General features: G+C 38.2%; 2 protein-coding genes across 3 annotated transcripts in view; one reads left to right on the top strand and one right to left on the bottom strand.

Annotated features, from left to right (window-relative positions):
- LOC140154274 (glycine amidinotransferase, mitochondrial-like) overlaps positions 1-7,379 on the top strand; it is a 32,399-nt gene extending 25,020 nt beyond the window's left edge. For both annotated transcript variants that reach the window (XM_072176868.1, XM_072176863.1), the window contains exons 6-8: positions 640-777; positions 2,130-2,358; positions 6,322-7,379. In XM_072176868.1, the coding sequence (XP_072032969.1) occupies positions 640-777; positions 2,130-2,358; positions 6,322-6,548 (594 nt within the window). In that variant the 3' untranslated portion in view covers positions 6,549-7,379. The remainder of the gene's footprint in view (positions 1-639; positions 778-2,129; positions 2,359-6,321) is intronic.
- A 9,506-nt stretch (positions 7,380-16,885) lies between these two features.
- Positions 16,886-24,693, bottom strand: LOC140154233 (neuferricin-like). Its single transcript, XM_072176832.1, has 3 exons — positions 24,217-24,693; positions 23,454-23,643; positions 16,886-17,635 (listed from the first exon to the last, which is right to left on the bottom strand). The coding sequence occupies exons 1-3, from the start codon at positions 24,662-24,664 to the stop codon at positions 17,440-17,442; spliced, it is 834 nt and encodes a 277-aa protein (XP_072032933.1). The 5' UTR covers positions 24,665-24,693; the 3' UTR covers positions 16,886-17,439.
- Positions 24,694-26,838: the final 2,145 nt, after the last annotated feature.

Raw genomic sequence — 26,838 nt, 5'->3', positions numbered from 1 at the left:
GTATTAATACTATTTTTACGAGCCGGTGAAGGACGGGAAATCGGCTAGTAAAAATAACAAATTAAATAATGTTCTTCGGTAATATTGTATAAACAAGTACAAGCACATTTTTTGTAATGCTGGGTTGTTGTTTTTGACTGATTATATAAATCTGCACGCATCTTCCTGGCATAAATCATTGAAAATTATGTTTCTGTCGCGGTGAGGTTCACTTTGTTATAGCTGCTATGACTTCTGACCTCAATCGTTAACATAACATAACATAACATAACATAACATAACATAACATAACATAACATAACATAACATAACATAACATAACATAACATAACATAACATAACATAACATAACATAACATAACATAACATAAAGTCCAGTTGAATAGAATTATAATTTAGTCAACTATAGCATAACATAACATAACATAATAGAAAACGTTTGGTGCGCTGTTCCTTATGACAAGCTCGTAGCGCTTACAAAGTAAAAATAAAGACATCTTAAGGTACACAAAGCAAAAGCCTTAAATAGATAACATTATAGAGTACAAACCTTAAATTTACTTCTATTACTTATGTTTATCTATGTCTTATAAATGCATCACCTTATACATTTTTATTATTTGTTTATTGTTTGCAAAGGAATACATGAAATACAGTGTTGAAGAGCGCCAAAAGCTTGCCACACAGGGTCGTTTTGTCACAACAGAATTTGAGCCTTGCTTCGATGCTGCTGATTTCATACGAGCTGGAAAGGACATATTTGTGCAGAGAAGTCAGGTTTGTAAATTTTTGTTTATAATAAACAGTAAGCTGTTTATACTTTGAAAGTTGCTCCAAAGCACTAGGGCCTATCTGCAACGATTTTCCGCTGAAAAGATTGATGTAATCCGCAATTTTGCATGTGGTTTTCTGCTGCGACAAGCACTGTTTTCCGTTCTCCATGTTCTCCGATATATAGTCCGACGTCTTGCGGGAATATTCCCACTGCGACAGACGCAGCGGTTTATTTCTCACTAGCTAGAAATTCCGCAACATCTTCAGTTGCAGAAGACGCATAAAGCGAAAAAGACCCCGACTTATCGTTTGAGCAGAAATAACAGAAGGTCGCTCCGGAAATCGCTCCTGAGAACCTAGTGAGGAACACCCCACCTTCGCGTCCTTTATCATATGGGTGTCTATCCTGCTACGAAGAGTAGTATTCCGTTAAAAGAAATGTCAGTATGATAACAGTCAATATCTGTGCTGACAAAACAAAGTTGGACGTGGGCAACTAGGATAACCGAAAACGCAAGGTCTGATGCAGCATAGACATATCACTTAGACCTGGTTTCATACTTTCCTGCCGCTGGAAAGGAAGACCCGTTCGTTTGCGTGATTGTGTGCAGCGTAGATGCGAACATGTCTGCTTGGTGCGTCCGTGTTTGCGTCCTTGCCAAAATTGTTGATATCCGAATATTATTAGTGGCACTCGGTGGTTGATATGCAGTGTCGACTTCACTACCCGCACCAAAGTCAGTTGTCTCGGTGCTTGTTTGCCTGGGTATCGCACCCAGTCAAACGAGCTAGACAAAATGGTGCGCGTAATGAAGTCAACAATATATTTAGTCGCTGCGGCAATACTACCGCAAAATAGCTGCAATACTACCGCAAAATAGCTGCGCCTGTCTTAAAGGATGACTTCGGCAATCACAACATTATTATGCCTTATGTTAGAAAAACAATTATCAAGCACGAATCACGCGGTTTTATTTGAAACCAAATTCATATTGACCATAAAAACGAATAAAAACAGCCGGCTCTCATCACGCGATATTCAAAATTCCCGCGCCAAAATGACGTCATGGTTACTTGTGCTCAATTGTTGTCAGCCTTCATTGTATTACTAGAACGTCATTACACTGGACAATTTCGGCGCCCGGGAATTTTGAATATCGCGTGTTGATATACGACTGTTTTTATTCGTTTGTATGGTCAATATGAGTTTATTTCAAATAAAACCACGTGATTCGTGCTTGATAATTAATTTTCTATCATATTATAAGGCATAATATTGTGATTTCCGGAGTCATCCTTAAAGGGAAAAACGTAGAGATGAGTAACTAAATTACTATATTTTCAATGTATAATAGGTAACTAATAACATGGGCATAGAATGGATGCGGCGACATCTTGGAGACAAATACAACATCCATGTTCTCTCATTTGATGATCCTCATCCACTGCATATCGATAGTACCTTCAATATCATTGGTCCCGGTATAGTACTTCTTAATCCAATACGTCCATGCAACCAGATCAATATGTTTAAGAAAGCAGGTTGGAAGATCGTCCATCCACCAAAACCTATGATGCCCGATGGTACGTTCTTATTTATATCACTCATACATAAATTCTAGACAGTTCATTGGTTGATTACCATTTATCATTTTTACCATCACCCTCTCCGTGTGATAGTATACAAATACAACATGTTTTGAGGGGAAGTAGTCAAAACTACTGGTCCCGAGGTGTTGGATGATTTGACTACTTCCCGACGCGTCAGCGGAGGGAAGTAGTCAAATCATCCAACACCAAGGGACCAGTAGTTTTGAATACTTCCCCGAAATGGACATGTTGTATTTGTTTAACTATACCTCATAAATATTTTCACTATCACGGTAAAATCGTAAATAAAAGTCATAAACACACACCAGTCAACGTGCCGGCCGGCATGGTAAATAAGCTTAATATTTTGCTTACCTGATTTTATTGGAGGATTTCTGTTCAATCAATTTATATTTAGACCTAGGCCTATATTATTCTAATTTTCTTTTTAACATTCCATAAATAACATTTTGTTTCATAAAACGTCAAATTCGCGTGTTATTATCCGTCGGTAATCTCGTTAAAATAACTGCAGCAGACGCCATTTTCACGATAAATGCATCTGCAGAATCACCGTTGTGTAGCATAATGCCACGTCTGGAGGAACGGTGACGCGCGGGGTCGCGACACCGTGTGGTAGTAGGCTGCGGAAGTTTTTGCTACTTCCCCGCGTGCGCGTAATTGCACGGGCGCGGGGAAGTAGTCAAAATACCGTACTCGGACGCTGGCGTTATTAACCAATAAGAAGTCTGGATTACCTAATAAATATTTATGAGGTATAGTAATCTTTACTATCATAGTGCTGCGCGAAGCCATGCGCTGACTCTTAGACTCGCCGATTTAGTTATGGGGTGGACCCCAAAATGTGAAGTATATCACGGTAAAACATGGTGTTATGTTGATGAAAAAATGTATTTTGTGATCCTAGCATCCTCTTTTTATGACATTTTTCAGTACATATCCACGAAAAAAACATATTGAGAAAAGTGGGGGGATGAGGCTGTGGATCACGAAATGCCTTTTTAAATAGTATTTTAGTAATAGAATTTATGTATGAGTGATATAAAACAAATATTAACTGTCTTAAATTCGTGTAATGGTCGAAATATAATCACTCGGTGAAAGATGTATTGTTCCATTCCACTCGCCGTTCCGGCTCGTGGAATGGAACAATCCATCTTTCACCTCGTGATTATATTTCGACCATCACACTCATAGACAGTTAATATTTGTATAATAGCAGTATATTAATTTGCACCATTAAATTATTTTGACTGTAAAAGAAAACAATAGACGGAGAAATAAAGTTAAACTATGTTAAGGACTTAATAATGAGAAAGGTTTTTAACACAAATCTCCACATACTTAATTAATGACAGTCAGTGAAAAAAAGTTCACTGACCATCCAGGATTTTAACCTTGGACCCTCGGATCACCGGACCGATACACCATCAACTGAGCTAATGAGTCAGATGAAGAAGAGCAGCGATGTTATGATAGGTGAACTATTTTCACTGGTTGTCATTAATATATAACATTTACCAGGTTTACAAAAACGATTGAAATACTTAAACAATATATAGCTATATGAATTTAATGTTTCCCATGCAACAAATAGTTAAATATCAAATTTGCAAGTAGGCCTAAGCTAGACGGCTACCAGCGATGACATCACATTCATTTCAAATAACAAGCATCAGTCCACATAACGTTCTTTTGGAGCCACAAATGGATAGAGATCGGCCAATAAAAATGCCCTAGATAGAGAAGCTATTATTGCGTTGATCTGCTTTTGCTGTTTGATTGGTTGGCTTATTTTTGCCCCAATTCCGGCACTCCGTGTATCCGCGGGTACTCATGCTCGTCGAAAATTTCGCGAAATTAGAGGTATTTTCAGATAAAGAAACGCGATTCGCGAAACATAAAAAAGCCTAATTTTTCATATCTGACTTGTTCACGAAATGGAAAAAGGGTGCTCTAAATTTATGTATCACAATAGCATAATCAGTCTAGTTTCATTCACAGAGCTAAGAGCTTCATTATTCTTCATTTCCGTTTGGCTCACATTATATCACATCACATCAGATCAATTATGGCAACCACGGGTGCCGTGCATTAGGCCTATACCCTATAGGCTTACGCGTTTCCGTCAGAAAATGGTTATGTTAGAAATGTCGTTCGCGTTTTAGCGAAAAAGGGGTATAATGCCAATGAGCCTTATAATCGTTGTTTCTACAATCCGTGTGACCCTCAACCCCCTTATTTATGCTTCTAAAGTGCTTTTAACTCGTCTAGAATTTACGTTGAATAATTTCACTTTGACTATCGTATACCTCTTTTGCGTTGTGAAGATCCCTGGTAAACATCTACGATAACGATGAATAAACACGTCCTTCTAAGAGATATTAAAGTTAATAGTTCAACATTTGATACATAACAGGATTACCATATTCATATTGATCTTCTCTTGCTTTGTCTTAATGAATCAAAGTAGAAAATCGAAGTACGGTAAAAGACGATAACGCATCGTAACTTCTCTAGCGGGCCACCATATAACAATCCCATCATTCAATGCGATGAGAACTTTAAAGGGGGCGTGGCGGTAAATAATTACTTACAAATCTGCAACAACAAGGGGCATTATCAAATTTTGCCGAGCATGAGTACCCTCGGATACACGGAGTGCCGCACAGTGTCATCGCCCCGATATCTTCATGGCAGAAATCGCCATGATGGTAGATCGAATCCACCTGTTCTTCAATAGCCACGCATTTTGTTCTGACCTGTTTAATAGTTTTGAGACACATAATGGACCGAGGGACATCCGACTAAGGCTATTGACAATAGCCCGGTGACTGACCTCTGTAGATCTCAGCGAGCCTGGGAAATCATCTGCATTAGACTGCCTCCACTAGTGGTCCACATTGCGTTTGTAACGTGAAATGTTTCGTTACCCCGATTGTTTACGAATGAGGGCAGCTGTCATTTGTTTCTGTTCTGCACATATAAAATCTGAATTTTTGTCAATTTTTTGATTTCAAAACGCACGGTTGGTTGTAAATACGCTCGTTAACGACTATCATGTTCTTTCAACACATATATTCAAGTGCAACCTTAAAATTGGCTTCTTTAGAAAGCAAAAATTACGGGAGATATTCATCATTTTCTACCCCGGTATCCAAAGATTTATCGTCTGAATATCGTGCATAGCACATACCGGTATATACGTGTATCGATCCCGGTATTGATTTAGTTTGCCTGCTGTACAATGTAATTATTTACCAGGCGATGTCGATGTGTGCCGGAACCGGGCTTTTTGCTTCAATTTATTTTCAGGCTCCTGATGAATAGGGGTCAAACAAAAGAAACACTATCATAATATTGTGTAGATGTTAATTAATTCAATCTTCTTGTGTTTGAATGTGCTATGTAGGAGTAAAGAATATAATTTCGAATTGATTAATTCGAATTAAACAATTCATCAAGTTGTCATGGGCGCCGCCATTAATCACTCACATGTTACAAGACTACCAAGTGACAAGTGATGAACCAGAATTTTCATTATTTAAAACTTACCTAGCTAGTTTATTCTACAAATAAAAATCTATCGACGAAAACTGTTGTTATGCACTCATAAACTTGGAAAAATCAAACATTTATGGTCTAAAAATTAGCCACAATTTTTATTAATGCTGTCCCATTCAAAGGTACAGGAATTTGACCACCCTCACGTAGAGGTCACCTTTCCAGACTTCCTGCAAGCAGCGGATGCCAGTGCTGGCATCAGTATATTTAATACGAATTAATAAATTCGGTATTATAGACTGGTAAAGTCAGTGCAGCCGAAAGCTATCCGGCTTTCACTAATGGGGGGGGGGGTGGTAATAAAAGCAGAGATAAATTCATACTCTAAAGGTTGAGCCAGAAGCCACTGTACGTTTGTTTTTTTCATTTCAGATCACCCCCTCTGGCTTACCTCCAAATGGTTATCCATGAACGTCTTAATGCTGGACCCCACTCGTGTCGTCGTTGACAAGAATGAAAAGTCCACCATTGGGATGTTTGAGAAGCTGGGTATCAAGACCATTCCAGTCTCTATACGTTTCGCGAACTCGCTTGGAGGAGGATTCCATTGCTGGACTTGTGATGTCCGTCGTCGTGGAAAATTGGAATCATACTTGTAAAACCAAGGCAATGAAAAGCTATGAAACAAGGGCGTGTAACTCTAAAAAGTTGCACGGCCGCCAGAAATTTTACAAGTGTTTTTTTTTTTTCTGGAAATAATTATAAAAAATAATGTTACGATAAATGCGACTATAGTCTAGTATTGACCCAGCAAACACAAAACGTTTTCGACATCATTCGCAAAAGGTTATAAAAGGTTGTCAGAAAACGTTTAAATGTCGGGTTATATAAAGGGTATATTAAGAGTATAAAACGTTTTCATAACCTTAAAAACATTTTTGATAATCTACTGCTCAGCAAACAAAAATGTTTTACAGAAAACGTTTAAATATCGGGTTATATAAAAGGTATAAAAACGTTTTAATAACATTCCAAAAACATTCTTGAAAACTTGATACAAAACATTCTAAACAGAATGTTATTTTGGGGTTGAAAAAATATTTTGCGAAAAATGTTTGCCCAAAATATTTTCAATAACGTTTTAAAAACGTTTTCACGACCTTTATATAACCCGACATTTAAATGTTACTAAAAGGTTTTGAAAGAAACATTTTAAGAACATTTCTGTGTTTGCTGGGTTCAAATATTTTAACATAATGTTATTTAAGTATTGACACAATATTTGGCAAAAATGTTTGCAAAAATAGTTTACAATAACATTTTTTGAAAACATTGTTGTAGTGTGTTTTCATGCAAAACGTTTTAAAACGTTATCATGACCTTTATATAACCCGACATTTTAATGTTATTAAAACGTTTTTACCTAAACCAAAAGCCAAAATATAACTTATTTAAAACGTTTTAAAAACGTTTTTGTGTTTGCTGGGGAGGGGGCTGTCATTTTCTTTGGAAGGGGGAGGGGGTCATGAATATACTGGGGGTCATAGAATTTTTAGACCAAAAATATGAGGGGGGGTATAATTTTCAACACCCAAAATAGGGGGGTTATAGAATTATTATGGGTTGGTAACTCAAAAATTCCGTGCGCTGCGCGGGCATTCTTTAAGTTACCAATCAAAATGTGCGCACAATCTTTTATTATTTGATGCAAAATGTTTGTGCTTACGATCAAAATTTTGATGCGCTTCGTGCACTTTCTTAGCTCAAAAGTTTTGGCGCGCTCGCGCTCCGCCCCCTTAGTCCCGGCCCGGCATTGAATAATTTTTCTCGAGTCTGTGTAGGCTGACGGGGATCATAAAATTTTCACCCGCGATAGGGGGTCATAAAAATATTGACTCCGGTTACCGACATATTCATGACCCCGCTTCCAAAGAAAATTACATCCCCTAAGTTTAATACACATAGCAGTTAAGTGCTACTGTTAACCACTTATATTTGAGCCATGCTAATAAATAAATAAATAAATAAAGGAGGGATTTATAAGCGCCCATTGCAAGCAAGCAAGCCACTGAGCGCTGTACAGGCAACATGATAAAAAGCGAATTTAAACAATAAAATACATTACAGATACCACATGAATTCAGTAGTTTCAAAAGAGCATAGCATATATCATATACATACAAAAACAACAAAAGCAATATCATAATCAACACAAATATGGTAAAAATATAGCACAATGTCATAACAATGCACCAGCATGGTGTAATCATCCATAGTAATCCTTGAAAAGGAATGTTTTCAGATGGTATTTAAACTGGTCAGTTGTAGCAGCATTTCTGATCTCTAATGGCAGAGGGTTCCAGAGTGCTGGCCCACAAACAGCGAATGCCCTATGGCCATAATAGTGTGTCCGTGGACGCTGCGATGGGAACCTGAGAGAGTTATGTGAGGAGGACCGGAGGGTGCGGATGGGCATATAGCGGCATATCAGCTCATCTAAATAGACAGGGGCATGGTCATTGACAGTTTTGAATACAAGAAGAAGAACCTTGTATTTGATTCGGTGTGATACTGGTAGCCAATGGAGGCGCTCAAGGATGGGAGTGATGTGTTCTCTGCGTTTAGTGCATGTGACGAGACGGGCCGAGGCATTTTGGAGTTTCTGGAGTTTCTGCAGATCAATGTCAGGCAGGCCTGTAAGGAGCGAATTACAGGAGTCCAAACGGGAGGTGATGAAAGCGTGGACTAAAAGATGAGTCTTAAGTCTAAGATGGCTATCAAATGTGACTCCTAGATTGCGAGCCTCCGGGCTTGAACTGATGTACGCATCACCAATCTTAACCGGCGGAAGTGGTTCGGAGTCAATAAAACGCGAACTAAAATGCAATATCTCCGCCTTGTCGTCTTTAAGCTGGAGTCTGTTTTTCACTGCCCATGCTTTGATGTCACTAAAGCATGCTTCCAGACGATGGATAACAGAGTCTCTCTCATGCCGTTCAAAACATGCATAAACTTGAGTGTCGTCCGCGTACTCGATGTGCTGCAACTTGTGGCGAGAGATGATATCACTGATTGGTGCAGTATAGAGAGTAAATAGCGGAGCACCACACACCGATCCCTGAGGCACACCGCAGATAATCTTATGGTGCTTGGATTCGCAGTTGTCAATGTTAACAGTTTGTGAGCGATCCTTGAGGTAAGAAGAGAACCACTTTACAGCAGTGCCAGATATGCCATAGCGAAGTTGGAGTCTCTTAAGAAGGACTTGGTGGTCGATAGTATCGAAGGCAGCGCTCAAGTCCAAAAGGACGAGCACTGCCTCCCGATGGCCGTCAACTGACTGAAGCACATCATTCTGAACCTTCAAAAGCGCAGTCTCGGTGGAATGGCTAGGACGATAAGCTGATTGTGTGCATGTGTACAGTTTGTAGGTGGTCAAATAATCCTGTAACTTAGCCATGACACATCTTTCCAAAAGTTTGGAAAGAAAGCAGAGTAGCGAGACCGGCCTGTAGTTCTTGTAAATGTCTTTATCCAGCGACTTTTTCTTGATTAGAGGTGTCACTTTAGCAACTTTGAAACACTGTGGTAAGTCTCCAGAGGTGAGGGACAGATTTATAATCCTCGTAATGACAGGGACAAGAGAGTTCACACATTTCTTCAGGAGAGGAGTAGGTATAGGGTCAGAAGAACAACTTTTCACTGGAGATTGCATGATCAGCTCACGAACTTTATCCTCCGTCATTTCTTTAAACTCGTCAAAACAACTGGAACAATCATCGACGAGAGTAACAGAAAGCTCGGTGTGGCAACTCGAGTTCAGGTTTTCACGGATTTTCTGAATCTTACTGTCAAGTCAGCGAACTCATTTGCGAGGTGAGCAGGAGATTTGGACGTTGGAAGAACGCGATCCTTGTTCGGGTTGGTGAGCGAGTCGACAATTCTAAACAGCTGTTTGCAGTTGCTTCCAGTTATTCTGTCATTATGGTAAGTACGCTTTGCTTCGTTCAACGCATATCTATAAGACCTGCAGGTGTCGATGTAGATTTGCCTGTCTACTTCAAGTTTTGATTTCCGAGAAGCTCGCGAAGGATAGAGTTGTACTGGTTTGCAAGTTCGTTAACATTGGTTCCAGGATGGGTGTACATTTCAGATGATTCAATGTCATTCCTAAATTCATCAATGTTAATTTCGCGTATTTTCCTATAGCGAAGTCTCTGTTTCACAGCCGCAGGACGAGCAAAGTTGAGTGTGCATAACACAGCATAGTGATCAGAAGGCAAACTTTGCACAGTACCAACATCACTAATCAAACTAGAGTCTTTAAGTGAAAGAATGAGGTCGAGAGTATGTCCTGAGCGGTGTGTTGGGACGGAGACATGTTGTTGGAGTCCAGCTTCATCAATAAGATCTTTGAAGGCACACGCGTCTCTATCGTCAACAACGTCCACGTGGTACTTAAAATCACCTGAGATGACAACCTCTTCAGGCAAGGATAAAACACATTCAAGTAGCGAGGAGAATTCGGTGAGGAACGTTTTGGAAGCAATCTCCTGTTTGCGATACACATTGATGATTCTTAGTGAGGACGTGTTCCTGGAAATTGAGTAGTCAGTGTGTTCAAATGAATCAATGCTGGTGGATGTGTTGAAACGTGCAGTAAATCCACTCTTCAGCAATAGACTCACGCTCCCGCCTCGCGTTCCTCTAGGGGTATTGAAGATAGCAAAGTTCGGGAGTGAAGTTTTGATGTCAGCAAGCGTGCAGTCATCTCGAGGTATTCCAGTGAGCCATGTCTCTTGCAGAGCCAGAACATCGAGATCTTTGTCGACGACAAGGTCAACAAGAGACGTAGTTTTCTTATTGATAGACCACGCATTCCATGACGCGAATTTGGTCCGAGGTAGGCCTTTATCATTACTAGAATCTACAGAGTTACACGCTATGTGAATGAGATTATCGCCTTGATTGTGGTTAATCTGAATCGGTGAGAGGTTAGAATGATTAACACCGCGTTCAAATGTTATACCAGAACGATCAAAGATATCAGTGACAGTTTTGATATTACGCTGTTTATTCTTTCCAGCCCGGCATCCACGCTGTGTTTTGGATGAACAGATACCAAAATTGTTGATTTTATTCCAGGTAATTGGGTCAAGTCTATTTAGAATATCGTAGTAGATTGTTCATGATGATCACAACTTAAGCACGAGAACATAAACAAGTCAATCGATGATAACAAATTGCTAATTGCTCTTTGTTAACAGTGGCAGCCAGATTATTTATTTATTTATTTATTTATTTATTTATATATTTATTTATTTATTTATTTATTTATTTTTATATTTATTTATTTATTTATTTATTTATTACACTTTATCACTGATATATACGTACAGTAATTACAATATAACATCAGAATATATTGCACATGAATATTCAAAAGTACATACAAAAAAGAGGAAGTATAGATATTCAAAAGTACATACAAAAAAAAGGAAGTATAGATACAAATTTTGAAAGGCAAGGACTAACAGGTGCAAAGATCAAAACAATGAGGACACGCCCTCCCCACTCCCAAAAAATTTGAAAAAAAAATACACAAGCCTAAAACCAGAACACTGGCAACATGTTACCCAAGAACATGTGTTGTAAGGATCAAAACTCTCCTCTAGTTTGTTCTTGTACCACTCAGAGAGCTGGCTCTTAAAAAAGGACATGTTGACAGTGGATCTAATTTTGAGAGGAAGTTGATTTCACATGGGAACAATACGGTTGAAAAACGATGCCCTGTGAGATTCGGTTTTGCTTCGTTTGGGAATCAACAATGGGGGGTCAGCAGATGATCTGGTGGTGGGACGGTCCTTGAGGGTGGAGTTAAAAACAACAAAATGCTTAAGATTAAGGTCATAAAGTTCCATTTTACATCTAAAAAAGAATGTGAGATCAAGGATTTCACATCTAAAAGACAAAGGAAGGAGGTTTAATTTCGGGGTAATGTAGAGTATAGTTTGTTGCTCTCCTCTGGATGCCTTCAATTAATCGAAGAGAGAGCTGGCATACCCCACATCACTCCTGACCAGTGCAGTAAAAGTGTCCTTGTGACCCTTTCGGCAGCGTTAAATCCTACTGCACGTTTTATCATACCCAACCTTTTATTGCACTTGTTGACAACACGTCTTACATGGTCATTCCATACAAGACTAGATGAAATATCAATACCAAGATCCTTGATAGAATCAGTTCTTGATAAAATATTGTTGTTCATACGATAGTCAAATTTCACCATATTTCTTTTTCTGGTGACTGAAATTATTTGGCATTTGGATGGATGGTAATGCATGTCCCATATATTAAACTACATCTGTTGAATTATCTCTGATCGCAGGTACTGTTAAACTACTTCTGATCACAGTTACTGTTGAGCTCACAGTTACAGTTGAACTACCTGTGATCACAGTTAATGTTATACTACGTCTGAACTGTTGAATTATATATCTCTGATCTTAGTCACTGTTGAACAACCTCTGATCACAGTTACTGTAGAACTACCTGTGATCGCAGTTACTGTTGAAACACCCATGATCGCAGTTACTGCTGAACTACCTCTGACTGCAGTTAAACGCAAACTATTGAACTACCTGTGATCTCACGTTACTGTTGGACTACCTCTGATCTCAGTTGCTGTTGAACTATCTCTGATCGCAGTTATTGGTAAACTACCTCTGATCACAATTACTATTGAACTACCTCTGATCGCAGTTAAACGCAAACTATTGAACTACCTCTGATCTCACGTTACTGTTGGACTACCTCTGATCACAGTTACTGTTGAACTACCTCTGATATTAGTAACTATTGAGCAACCTCTGATCGCAGTTACTGTATAACTACCTCTGATCGCAATTACTGTTGAACTACCTCTGATCACAGTACTGTTGGACTACCTCGGATCATAGCTACTGTTAACATACCTACTACTGAACTATCTCTGATCGCAGTTACAATTTAATAGTCCGGCTGCCAAACGCAAACTACTGTTAAACTACCTCTGATCACAATTACTGTTGAACTACCTCTGATCGCAGTTACTGTTGAACTACCTCTGATCTCACGTTACTGTTGAACTACCTCTGATCGCAGTTAATGTCCCACGTTACTGTTGGGCTACCTCTGATCACAGTTACTGATGGAGTGCTGAACTACCTCTGATATTAGCCACTATTGAGCAACCTCTGATCGCAGTTACTGTAGAACTACCTCTGATCGCAATTACTGTTGAACTACCGCTGATCACAGTACTGTTGGACTACCTCGGATCACAGTTACTGTTAAAATACCTATGATCGCAGTTACTACTGAACTACCTCTTAATAGTAATTTAATAGTCCGGCTGTCAAACGCAAACTACTGTTATTAAACTACCTCTGATCACAATTACTGTTGAAATACCTCTGCTCGCAGTTACTGTTGAACTACCTCTGATCTCACGTTACTGTTGGACTACCTCTGATCACAGTTACTGTTGAACTACCTATGATCGCAGTTAATGTTGAACTACCTCTGATCACAGTTACTTTTTGAGGATCCAAAACTCTGCATCCTGGCCCATTGTTAAAAAACGTAAATATGTTCATATCATATCACCCCCCCCCCCATACTTTATGAGTACATTGTATTATTGATTGGTGATTGGCAAAATAAAATATGAATGAATGAATGAATGAATGAATGAATGAATGAATGAATGAATGAATGAATGAATGAATGAATGAATGAATGAATGAATGAGTTTCATTGGCTACCCATAAAATTCCGGATTCAGTTTAAATTATGTGTTTTTGCTTACCGGCACTTTGAGAGTACCCTTCCCTCTTACCCTCCTCGGTTCTCTGTACTTATGTTCCTCAGCGCTCCCTCCGTTCATCATCTGAAAAACTTCTCAGGATCCCGCGTGTTAATTTATCATCTGTCGGCCAGCCTTCCTTTCGTTATGCTGCCCCTGTAGCTTGGAATTCCCTTCCCAACACCATCCGCAATATCACTTCTCTCGGTCAATTCAAATGTCTTAAAACTCATTCTTTACCAACTTGCTTTCCCTGAATCTTAAGGGTTTTTTGTTTCACTGTGTGTCCTTTGCATTTTTGTTTTTCACGCCCTGAGATCTTTTTGATGGTTTTTACACGGTATAAATACGCTCCATTATTATTATTATTACCTCTGATCGCAGTTACTGTTAAAAGACATATGATCGCAGTTACTGCCGAACTAACCTCTGATCGTAGTTACTATTGAACTACATCTGATATCAGTTGCTGTTGAACTACCTCTAATCGTAGTTAGTGTTGAACTACCTCTGATCTCACGTTACTGTTGGACTACCTCTGATATTATATAATTACGATTGAACTACCTCTGGTCGCAGCTACAGTTGAAATACCGCTGATCAAAGGTACTGTTGAACTACCTCTGATCGCAGTTACTGTTGAGGTACTTCTGACCTCTGATCACAGTCACTGTTGAACTGAACTATTTCTGATCACAGTTATTGTTGAGCTTACAGTTACATTTAAACTACCTGTGATCACAGTTACGGTTACTGTTAAACTACATCTAATCGCAGTTACTGTTGAACAACCTCTGATCATAGTTACTGTTGGACTACCTCTGATCGCAGTTACTGTAGAACAACCTCTGATCGCAGTTACTGTTGAAATACCTAAGATCGCAGTTACTGTTGAAATACCTAAGAGCGCAGTTACTGCTGAACCACCTCTGATCGCAGTTACTATTAGTCCGGCTGCCAAACGCCACAGAAGCCACAGAAGCTTGTTTTGGTGTCCATAGTTTTGTTTTTGATGGATATAACTTCTCAAGACCACCAACATCAAATATAAGTTTACTGGACCTCTGTCAGCATTGGGCATTTTGAGATATGGCGGGTCAAAGTTCATATAGAGGTCAAAATTCAAACTGTTCAACATGTTCAAATGCTGTTGAAAAGTTCTCCCAATTATTCCCCTTGTCATGGTGATCCAGAAAAGTATGCTTTTAGGGATGAAATCAAAACCTGAAAAATGCTCCGATCTTTACCAAAATAGTCTCAAATTGCTGATCATAGAAAATCCATGCAGAAAAATAATAGTTTGTATTGTGTATGATGTTTCCTTACGTGGTTAACCATAGTACCATAGCACAAATGGTCAGGTCTATATGATTTAATGGACATTGACCTATGTCACCATGTTACCATGGTAATGAAACATCCTAGCTATTGCAAACTGTTCTTTTTTTTAATTGTTTATAGAATTTTCATAAAAATTGGAGTATTTTCAGGTTTTGACCCCTGTGGCCGAGCGAGGTCAAATGGTGACCTTTGACTTTTTTGTTTATAACTCCAGAAGGGTATGTCACAGATAAGTAAAAGTATATTTTGTCTGGATCGTCATATCAAGAGAAATAATTTGGAGAACTTTTCAACAGCATTTGATCAGTTTGAATTTTGACCTCTGTATGAACTTTGACCCGTCATATCTCAAAATGCCTAATGCTGACAGAGGGCGTTGGTGGTCTTGAGAAGTAATATCCATCAAAAACAAAACTATGGACACCAAAACAAGCTTCTGTGGCAAAATTGCGTTTGCTTCTCAAGTAAGTTGGTGGTCTTGAGAAGCAATATCCATCAAAAACAAAACTATGGGCACCAAAACAACGCCATACCCACTGGCAGCCAGACTAACATAATTATAATGAAAGCTCACTGAACATTTCTGATTATTTGGAGTCTTTTCCAGTTTATTGATCCCCAAATCACTTGGTATCAAGCAAACAGAGGGAGTACGATGACTGAGAAGGAAAATCTATCAATTGTGAACAAATCCAAATCAGAATAAAAATGTAATATATAGCAAGAGTATTCACAATGGCATGTGGACTACGGAGAAGTCTACTATAGAAGTGTACCTAGACTTATCAAAAGCTTTTGACACGATTGACCATATTCAGAAGTTAGAATATAATAGATTCAGAGGAATTAAGAATTGTTTACGTGCGAGCTATGCTTTAAGCGATAGAAAACAATATGCGAATTTAATAATAACAATTCTGAGCAAAGTATAATTTCCGGTGTCCCAAAAAAGTCGACATTAGGCCATTTATAAAATTGACTTTGTATAAAACGACATACTGCAACTATAATTATAAAGACTTTGTATTGTTTCTTGATGGTACAACAATTATTTTATACTCAAGTGATGACATTGCTAATCAAACGTCTTTAAAAGAATTATAACTATCCGAAGTGCTTTGCCTGATATTAGAAATTTCACTTCTTTTTTACAACTACTGAATACAATTACTTATGTGTTGTTTTCTTATGAATAATGATTCCTCTTCATGATTTTTTTGTTTATTATGTCAATGCAACTATTGGGTTGATCTGTACGGTGTCGGCCATTTCCCAGCGTTTTGGCTGTCCGTGCTTCTTGCCATGTGCATTCCCTTTCTGCTGGACACAGATCATCTCCATATAATTATTTTAATTTTAAATAACTTTCATGATTATGTGTGATTTGATTGTATGAACAGTAATTGATTGAGAGCAGAGGGCTGGTGGTTATTATCTTTTTACCAGAGATGCAAGTTTTCGGGACATCCTGGGTTTGTTTTGGTTTGGTTCTTTTTCGGGCATTTTTATGCTTTTCACAGATGTTTTTTCGTGTCTTACATCTCTGTCGTGTTCTCCCCCCTACCAGTCTCAAGTACAGGGAATAATAATAATAATAATAATAATAAAAAAAAAATAATAACTATCCGAAGTAAACAAACTGGTTTAAACCAGCTAATACTATAAATGCTACACTCTCAATAAAAAAATAGTAAAAACTACTAAATTTTGCGTTAAAAGGGTTTGCATTTGCATATTTGTTGACAAATTAAAGCCATATTATAACATTTTCATGCAAAATAGATTAGCATTTCTGTGCCATAAAATGTCATTTTTTACTGTCAGATATATCCCCTTTTATTTTTGAGTCGAACAACTACGGCAAAGCCAAGAAAATTGGAATTTACTACCAGCACATATGTCGCCAATACGTACCACTCCTTCGTTCATGTTATGGTACGACCCTTTGTTGTGTAGATCATGATCACCGTCCCGCACGTGTTATGAACATCGTGTATGCATTCGACTAATAATTCCATCGTAATAATAAAACGCCGGTTCCATCATTTTATTCAAAATCTCGGATTTGATAAAACTACAGCACCTATAGTCTTGACTTTTGCAGAGTATATTGGTTTAATAAAGTACAATATAATCGTGTAAAAAATGATTTTTAAAAAATCAGTGAGGGGGTCCTCCTCAGCAAATGTTATAATATGGCTTTAACTGAGCTCCGGGCTGACCTCTTTTACCAAAAATCTATAAACACTGTGGTTGGATTCTAATCGATTATTATGATTTATATATTTTATAAAAATATAAATATAATAATTCACTCTTATTTTCAAATTCAAACATTCTGCAGTTCGACTTATGTGTTTATTTCAATTATAAAACCCAGTGAAATCTCCAGTAAAGAGGCATTCTCTCGTCTGTTGGTCACATCCATCAATTTCACCAATCAAATCATTGTTCGTCAAATACTTGGTTTCCACGCATGCGCATCTCCAACCGGCCACATCCGGTTTAAAATATTTTCTAGGTAAACGAATCGCAGGATTTGAGGCATCGTCTACATGTCTGCAAATGTATAATAAAGCAAAAAATGAAAATAAAAACTTAATATTATCCATTGTAACTATTTCTAACTTTTCTGCATTCTGGTTTAAGTTTTACGATTCACAGCAAAAGAGAAACTCCTTTACCCATGCTGAGAAACTGGACATTTCCATTGTTCTGTGTTGTTCCAGTTAGGTCGTTGCTGGGCAGTTTTTTGATGCTACCATGACCCGTGAGCCAATGGGAGTCGCCGTCTCTTGAGGACTTTGGGGCACGGTCGTGTTTTGATTACCATTGTTGATTGTTGATGTAACAAGTTAGCATCGGGAAAAATTGTCCCATCCACCACTCGCTATTTATATAAGGATATGTTGTTGGTTAAAAATATTTAATATTTTTGGCATACATGTATATCAATAGAGTTTTGGTAACCCCTTTTTAGTCAAGGAAAAGGTATGGAAGGTAATAGTTAAAATGAAAGAATTGTAATTATATTTATATCATGGGAAATGGAAAGCATTCAAACAATATTAATGAATTTGTGTTAAAATATTTATACATGCGATTATAATGTTTCCTTATTTCTTTACTAACTCTGTTGTTAATGGGAGATTTGGATTTGGATCTATTCTCTTCTTGAATTGCAAATATGCACATTATACGAGTATTTCACAGTAATATTTTATCCATTGTAACTTCCAAGCCACATATATGCCTGGCCCCGAAGCTCTTGAATTATGCACCTTTTGTTGGTCCCAGCCATGACATCATATATTAGTGACCATGCATGTTTTTCCTATATGCCTCCTTAACCCTAACCCAACTACACTCATAGAAATTGTTCGTTGGCATTACCATGATTACTCAGTAAGTTGATGTAAGTCGTTGCGTCAATTTTCCGAGTAATGCCAACGCGAACAATTTTGAGTAATGCTGACTCGATATCATTATGTTGGTCGCACTCATTTGCACTTACTTTATTGAGTTGTTACAACTCAGAAAAAGAAACTAGGTTAGCATAATTTTCTAGAGGTGTGCTATAGTATACAAAATTTTTCACTGATTACAAAAAAATATTTGAATACTGCTAATTGTGCAGAAAATGATCCAATTTCGTGAATTAAGTAACAAGGTACCAAATTGGAATAACTCAAAACAGTAAGTACCAGTAACTTAATATGAACGAGTTACATCAACTTACATGTTGAGTTAACTAATCAACTAATTGGTTCTTTGAACCTTGTTTATTTTTCTAAGTTCCCTGAACTTGAATTCAGAAGTTGGCATTGCTTAAAAGTTGACGCAACGACTTACATCAACTTTTAAGTAATGCCAACAAAGTTGATTAGTTGACGGAACTTTTTGAGCTTTTTCAGCATTTTTCAAGTTCGGATAACTAAAATGAATTTTGTTTTGGCAACTTTTACACTATTTTTGAGTTGTCCAAAGTTACTCTTTTTGAATTGCGCCAACAAGGCGAACAAGTCATTTCTATGAGTGTAGGACTCACTAAAGCTCACTATTAAAACCACTCTGCGTGCATGCATTCCACGGGACTTGATGACGCAATCAGACTAAGTGCTGGGGATCTTCTGCGTGGCATGCGATGGGTCTGAGGTTCGAATCCCAGGGTGCCAAGTGACTTTCTTCTTCATCTTCTCTCCTTTTCGTTCCTTCTTTCCTTCCGATAGCCAAAAACCACGGGTAGTGTTAGGGTTAGTGACCATGCATTCCACGGGGCTTGATGACGCAATCAGACCAAGTCATATATACCCAGGGAATCGTTGGCCGGGCCAACGTCACCAGTGTAGCTACATGATGGGGATCTTCTGCGTGGCATGCGAGGGGTCCGAGGTTCGAATCCAGGGGTGCCAAGTGACTTTCTTCTTCATCTTCTCTCCTTTTCGTTCCTTCTTTCCTTCCGATAGCCAAAACACCACGGGTAGGGTTAGGGTTAATCAACAATTTCAGAGTCTTACACTTGGGAATTCAAGAACTAGTGGTATGACTACCCTGCAGCTGGCACAAGTTTTGATCTTATTTTGAACAAGTTAACTTCTCTATGAGAATATACTTTGTTATTCCTCGCGCCGGCAGGCGCGAGGTATTAGTGATTACTTCTGAATCGAACGTGGGGACATGGGGAAAGCCTGAATATAGTAAATTATATTTACCTTCATTTAAATATTTATGATACTTTCATCAAAACAAATATTCAAGCGATGATAGTGTGTAATATAAAAAATATATAATTTCACTATTTTCAGAGAAAATAGTGTTTTTAGACAAAACGATATTTTGTTTTCTGCATAGAGGTTGATTTACTAATTGTATTGAGCATGCGTGGTGATAAATTGGCAAGAAATTCTTTCTGTTTGGGGTGTTTGATAAAATTCCCTTTAAAGGGAAAGCTTCCTGGAAAGCTTAAGCAACATATACGTCACTAACTTTTTACGATCGGGCTCAAATTTGGTGGGTGGAATCCTGGATACGAGGGGAATATATGCCCGAAATAAAATTGAGGTCAAGCGAGGTCAAAGGTCATTACGGAGGGGGTCAAATTTCAAACTTTGTCCGATCGGGCTCAAATTTGATGGGTGGAATCCTTGATACGAGGGGAATATATGCCCGAAATAAAATTGAGGTCAAGCGAGGTCAAAGGCCACCCATACTGATCAGTATCTTGATTTCAATTCCGAGCATCCTCTCCATCAAAAAATGGGAGTTATCAGAACCCTTTTTGATCGTATGAACTCTGTCATCACAGAAACAAGTGATAAGATCAAAGAAGAAGAGCATATTCGCACAGCCCTTAAAAACTGTGGCTACCCGAAATGGACGATGGACAAAGTAAAAGATCAAATGCAAAACAAAATCCAAAACGCTGAAAAACCAATCTCTAAGAAAAGTAAGACCACTGATGAGAAAAGCAAAGGCATGGTGGTTATCCCATATGTTAATGGCGTGTCGGAGCGCATCCAAAGAATTTACAAGAAACATAAGGTAGATACGGCCATGAAACCTCACCAAACTCTCAGGCGTATCTTAGTACACCCGAAGGACAAACGCGAGAAAGAAAAAACAGGCAATTGTATCTATGAAATTGGATGCCAAAACTGCGATCAGTCCTATGTCGGTGAAACATCTCGCATGTTTGGAACCAGGATGTCAGAACACAAAGCTGAAGTCAATAAGGCCACTAACAAAAAAGTACACTCGATCTGAACGCAAGTTATCAGAAAAAGAACAGACCAAATCAGCAATTTCTGATCATGTTGCCCGGGCCAACCACGTTATCAATTGGGATGATTCAAAGATCCTTGGGCGGGAGCACAACAAGAAGTCTAGAGAAGTTCGAGAAGCCATGGAGATTAGAAGAAGGGGGAGCAAGACCTTAAACAGAGAGGAGGGCACATATTTCCTTAGCCACGTATATGATCCGCTTTTGAAGACTGCGAAAGAGTCTAAGCCTAACCGGAAACCCATCTCCCGGGAAAGTGGATCAGATGACCATATCAGTCATACCTGATGAAGTCCTCCGACGTGAAGGACGAAATATTGTAGTGAGTTAATTTTCACTTGGTTTTGTCACTCAAAAATGACTTATTCAATGAGGTCAAAGGTCATTACGGAGGGGTCAAATTTCAAACTTTGTCCGATCGGGCTCAAATTTGGTGGGTGGAATCCTTGATACGAGGGGAATATATGCCCGAAATAAAATTGAGGTCAAGCGAGGTCAAAGGTCATTACGGAGGGGTCAAATTTCAAACTTTGTCCGATCGGGCTCAAATTTGGTGGGTGGAATCCTTGATACGAGAGGAATATATGCCCGAAATAAAATTGAGGTCAAGCGAGGTCAAAGGTCATTACGGAGAGGTCAAATTTAAAACTTTGTCCGATCGGGCTCAAATTTGGTGGGTGGAATCCTTGATACGAGGGGAATATATGCCCGAAATAAAATTGAGGTCGAGCGAGGTCAAAGGTCATTACGGAGGGTCAAATTTCAAACTTTGTCCGATCGGGCTCAAACTTGGTGGGTGGAATCCTTGATACGAGGGGATTACATGCCCGAAATAAAATTGAGGTCAAGCGAGGTCAAAGGTCATTACGGAGAGGTCAAATTAAAAACTTTGTCCGATCTGGCTCAAATTTGGTGGGTGGAATCCTTGATACGAGGGGAATATATGCCCGAAATAAAATCGAGGTCAACCAAGGTCAAAGGTCATTACGGAGGGGTCAAATTTCAAACTTTGTCCGATCGGGCTCAAATTTGGTGGGTGGAATCCATGATACGAGGGAATATATGCCCGAAATAAAATTGAGGTCAAGCGAGGTCAAAGGTCATTACGGAGAGGTCAAATTAAAAACTTTGTCCGATCGGGCTCAAATTTGGTGGGTGGAATCCTTGATACGAGGGAATATATGCCCGAAATAAAATTGAGGTCAAGCGAGGTCAAAGGTCATTACGGAGGGGTCAAATTTCAAACTTTGTCCGATCGGGCTCAAACTTGGTGGGTGGAATCCTTGATACGAGGGATTACATGCCCGAAATAAATTCGAGGTCAACCAAGGTCAAATTTCATTAGGGAGGGGTCAAATTTCAAACTTTGTCCGATCGGGCTCAAATTTGGTGGGTGGAATCCTTGATACGAGGGGAATATATGCCCGAAATAAAATTGAGGTCAAGCGAGGTCAAAGGTCAAGTTATAAGAAAAATCATAAAATTTGGGTCCCTATTTTCAAGGTTACCTATTTCTCCAATGCATAAGCAATGAAATATACGTCACTTATACGTTGAACACGGATCGATTGGCGCGAGGTTCATATTGGTGCGTATGCACCAAATATGTATCTTGTTACATAAAATGTGTTTCGCCTGAGATCAGAGGTAATTGGTGTTGATTCGAAACAAATTCCAAGGGCATAATAAAAGATGACTTAATTGAATGCCATCATGATTAGCAGAATGTTTGTCAGTGTCCTTTTTAGTTTTCTCTCTCTAAGTGTAATCGTATAGTAATTGTATATTATTAGCAGCAAATATATAGTTTAAATTACTCTCCACATGAGTAACTTGGGACAACTCCCGTTACAACTTTTTATGGAGTTAGAATCTTTAAAGGTATTACAAAGTACTAAATCGAGAATGTTTTAAAAGGGCATTTCGTGATCCACAGCATCATCCCCCACTTTTCTCAAAAAATGTTGAGATTTTATTCCACCGGAAACCTCTGGCTACATAGTGTTTATATACAAAACAAATTTTTGCAGATTAATACGTTGAGCAAAAGTATCGTAAAATTTGAATTTCATATACCATCAAATTTGCCCCCAGTGTCACAAAACTCCAATTGGAATAGTGTATACGAAAAACAATTCAAGCAAGCAACGTACACGTCTGCTATATTTAGATTTCATTTGTTAGCCCCGAAGTAAAAATGTAACAATTTCGCCTGGAACCTTCTGGCTTTGCTCAAAGCGTTGATGATGTCAGTGATCCATCTGCTTAGAGCGGGAACCTTGACCGGATTTGGTTTTTCCGAATGTGATATTCCAGCTGCCAGCATGTTGTGTAGGCCTAGAGGATTAAATTATGTGACTTAGAAAGAATGTGCCCTCGTCTCTGTTCATGGTGTTATCCCCTTACGAATCCAAAGGAATCGTAACAACGTTTAATACTCAATAACCTTGGACGACAGGCCTTCAAGTTCAAATCGCAATATATACAAGCTTAACTTCTTGACTTCAAGAGTTTCGCCAATATCTGAATTGAAGTTGAAGACCTCAAATCAGCTTCTATCTTCTATATCCAGGGTGGCTTACATCAAATTTAACTTACCGTCGTTTCACACACGCCATGGTGACTTTCTTCAAATATTCATGTATGTCAACATCACAGTAAGGATAACGTCTTCTTTCTTCTTCTTTTGCTTCTCTTGCACTTCGAACTTCGTGAAAAACTTTTTCTATTCTAAGGCGTTCTTTTGTTGGTTGACCAATGTGATTATAATATCTTCCTTGTAAAAAGCCTGTCAAAAGGAGAAGTCAATTGAATTTCTTATAACAATTTTCTTGCTTGGCTCGGATAGTGACGTTTTCACGTATTTTTGTGGGACCTGAGAGCACACTCTCAGACATATCGAATTGCATTTTGAATACGAGGAATGTCCTTCTAAAAATCAAATAATTACGATTTCGTTGAAATTCGCGATATAATATAAATTTTATGGCAAATGATTAGAAATAGATATCTTTGATCTTACTTATATCAAAAGTGAGATAGTTGCCCGGTAGTTGCCATCTAGTGGGCAACAAGATATATTGGATGACAACTTGCAAGTTCCCGGACTCAATTTTTCATTTTTCACAGATTATAGTTTCGGCCAGTGTGTGTAGATCCGGGGTGTAGATTAGATAGAGCCTGTAAGCTTTATTGCTATTGCTGAACGAGGGAAATTATACTGTCTCAGTGGGGTGCGCAAACATGACAAAGGGCGCATTTTTTTAACAGTCGGGGTAAGAGACCCGACGCCCTACCGCCCCCCGCCCCCAACACACACATACACTTTTGAAAACCTGCGGACATCACTGACCATACTTACCAACGTGCTTGTAATCCTTTTCATAAAATTCAACCCAATCCATGACTTCACCCATTTGTATTAAGTTAAAACCATCCACGTCATCCTTCAAACCTTCTTCTTTAAATTCACCAGTAATGAACGCCCGTGTCCCGTCGCGTCCAGCGAAAAAACTATACCCTTCTCCAGGTTTATAGAATTTGTCGCCTTTTCCACTCACATCATAAACACGACCTAGAAAGGCTAAATGGAGTCCTTTGCTGCCTTCAGATCCGTCATACAGACGCAAACTGTCTGCAGTGAACAAGTCACCTGTCGATCCAGACAGGTTACCGTTTTGCTGCCCAAATATGTTCACAAGAAAAGGTAAATTTGCTAAAATTGATTGAAAATTTAAAATATATTTCTCTATTATAACGACTGTAAGTAACGTAGCAGTGACAAGTAATACTGTTTTTCGTGTAGCCATTTTGATTATGCACTTGATTTAACAAAGTATATTTTATGATTCGGTGAACTGTACAAGTGACATTGAACTTCCTTTTGATCGAGTTCACAGCGTCACGCATCAGGAAATTCAGGTTATATTGGGTTATGCGTAGGATCAAGGCTTGAATCAAATCTTGTGCAAACTTTCTGGACGATGCTTCGGGCTGTAAATTAACAATTGCATCTGCCCGGGGGCACTTACATTACATTCATTCATTCATTCATCCATTCATATTTATTCGGCAAAATCGACAAGAACAATAAATATAATCAATCACACAAATCATTACAAATTTAGCATACATGAAATACATGGATACAAGCAAAGACACCAAAAAGCTGAAATGCCAGGATAACCCATAAAGTCTAGCTGCAAATGTGTAAACTTATTTCCAATGGGGTCCAACATAAAGACAAGACGGTGCCTAGGGCGGAGGACAAAACAAGCAAAAAGGACAGAAAGGAAAGGTTACACAAATGCAGCTGACTCTTGGGTCATCGCACTTCTGGCAAGGTGTTTTTATGGCATATTTGATTTGGGATGGCAAATTGTTCCAATCAAGTGTGGATTGGTAGAAAAAAGACTTTTTGGTGTAAGATCCTACTGTCGGGACATGGACATTTGAAGCACTAGACCTAGTGGTATGATTATGAACATGAGATATTTTTGTAAAGAATTGATTAAGATAAGACGGGCCCAATGAGTGAAAAATATTAAACATGTGATTTAGCCTTAATTGTCTAGCCCTGTTTTGGGTATCAAGCAGTTTGACAGTGTCCAAATTGATTTGACCAACATGATCTCTCGAGGATAAGTTCAAAATGAAACGAACCATTTTGTTTTGAGTGATTTGAAGCTTACGTTGACTTTCCTTTGATAAACCAGTAAACCAGGAGGTGCTACAATAATCTAAATGACACTGCAATAATGCAGAGCAGAGATTTTTTCGAAGCTTTTGGTTGAATATTGTGTGTGTCTATATAAAAATTTGAGCCTGCCAATAGCTTTCTTAAGGGCTGGGGTATGAACGTTTGGACAGTATTTATTGTGGGACATTAGAGCACATCAGACATATCGAATTGCATTCTGAATACGAAGAATGTCATTCTGATATCAAATAATTTTCATTTTTGAAATTCGCAATTTAATACACATTTTATGGCAAATCATTAAAATTGATATTTTTGATATTTAACAGTACTTGAAGTAAACTTTATAAATCTGATGATTTATACTTTAAGTGTATGTAGGTGGGATGAAAAGCCGACGATCAATTGAAAATTTGACCTTTCGTATTGAAGATATGGATTTTTTCCCAAAACACCAAAAAAATTAGGTCTTTTGGGAAAAAAATCCATATCTTCAATATGAAAGGTCAAAATTTTCAATTGACTGTCGGCTTTTCCTCCCTGCTACATACACTTTAAGAATATATCATTAGATTTATATAATTTACTTCGAGGACTGTTATATATCAAAAATTTGAAAAATATCAAATTTTATAATTTGTCATAAAATTTATATCATATTGTGATTTTCAAAAATGAAAATTATTTGATATCAGAAAGACATGCTTCGTATTCAGAATGCAATTCGATAGGTCTGAGGTGCTCTTATGTCCCACAAAAAATACTGTCGAAACGCAATAAACGCTCATTTTAGATCCCTTAACAAGAGAATCAACCATAACTTCACCAGATAGATGTTGGTCTAGTGTGACACCAAGGTATTTTAAGGATGGGACAGGATTAATTGTATATATGACCATTGTATGAGATATGGAAATCAGAAGCGTTTTTACGTGATGGACACCATGCTCATGTATGATGTATGGACTCTTGAAACGCACCCAAAACGAGTATATACTCAGCGCGTGCAAAACATACCATAAACAACTAAAACAAATATTTTGCCATTTTTTTAACACTAGTCTAAGAAAGTAAAAAATTCATCTTCAGGTTCTTGTTTAATATTAGTAGTTTGATGTTTCTTAATATTTGACCTACGATGTGTTCTGATAGAAGCCAATTAAACATAGCCTATTTCACCCTTTTTTATTTTGCCATTAAACTTTGGTACCCTAACAAGTATTTTGCTTAGAAAGGTATGTATACACTTTTTGGCGTTTTTGACACCCTAAACAGGTACAGGTG

Source organism: Amphiura filiformis, chromosome 1 (assembly GCF_039555335.1).
Source record: "Amphiura filiformis chromosome 1, Afil_fr2py, whole genome shotgun sequence".
Taxonomy (NCBI): domain Eukaryota; kingdom Metazoa; phylum Echinodermata; class Ophiuroidea; order Amphilepidida; family Amphiuridae; genus Amphiura; species Amphiura filiformis.
This window is presented reverse-complemented; position numbering and strand designations above follow the sequence as displayed.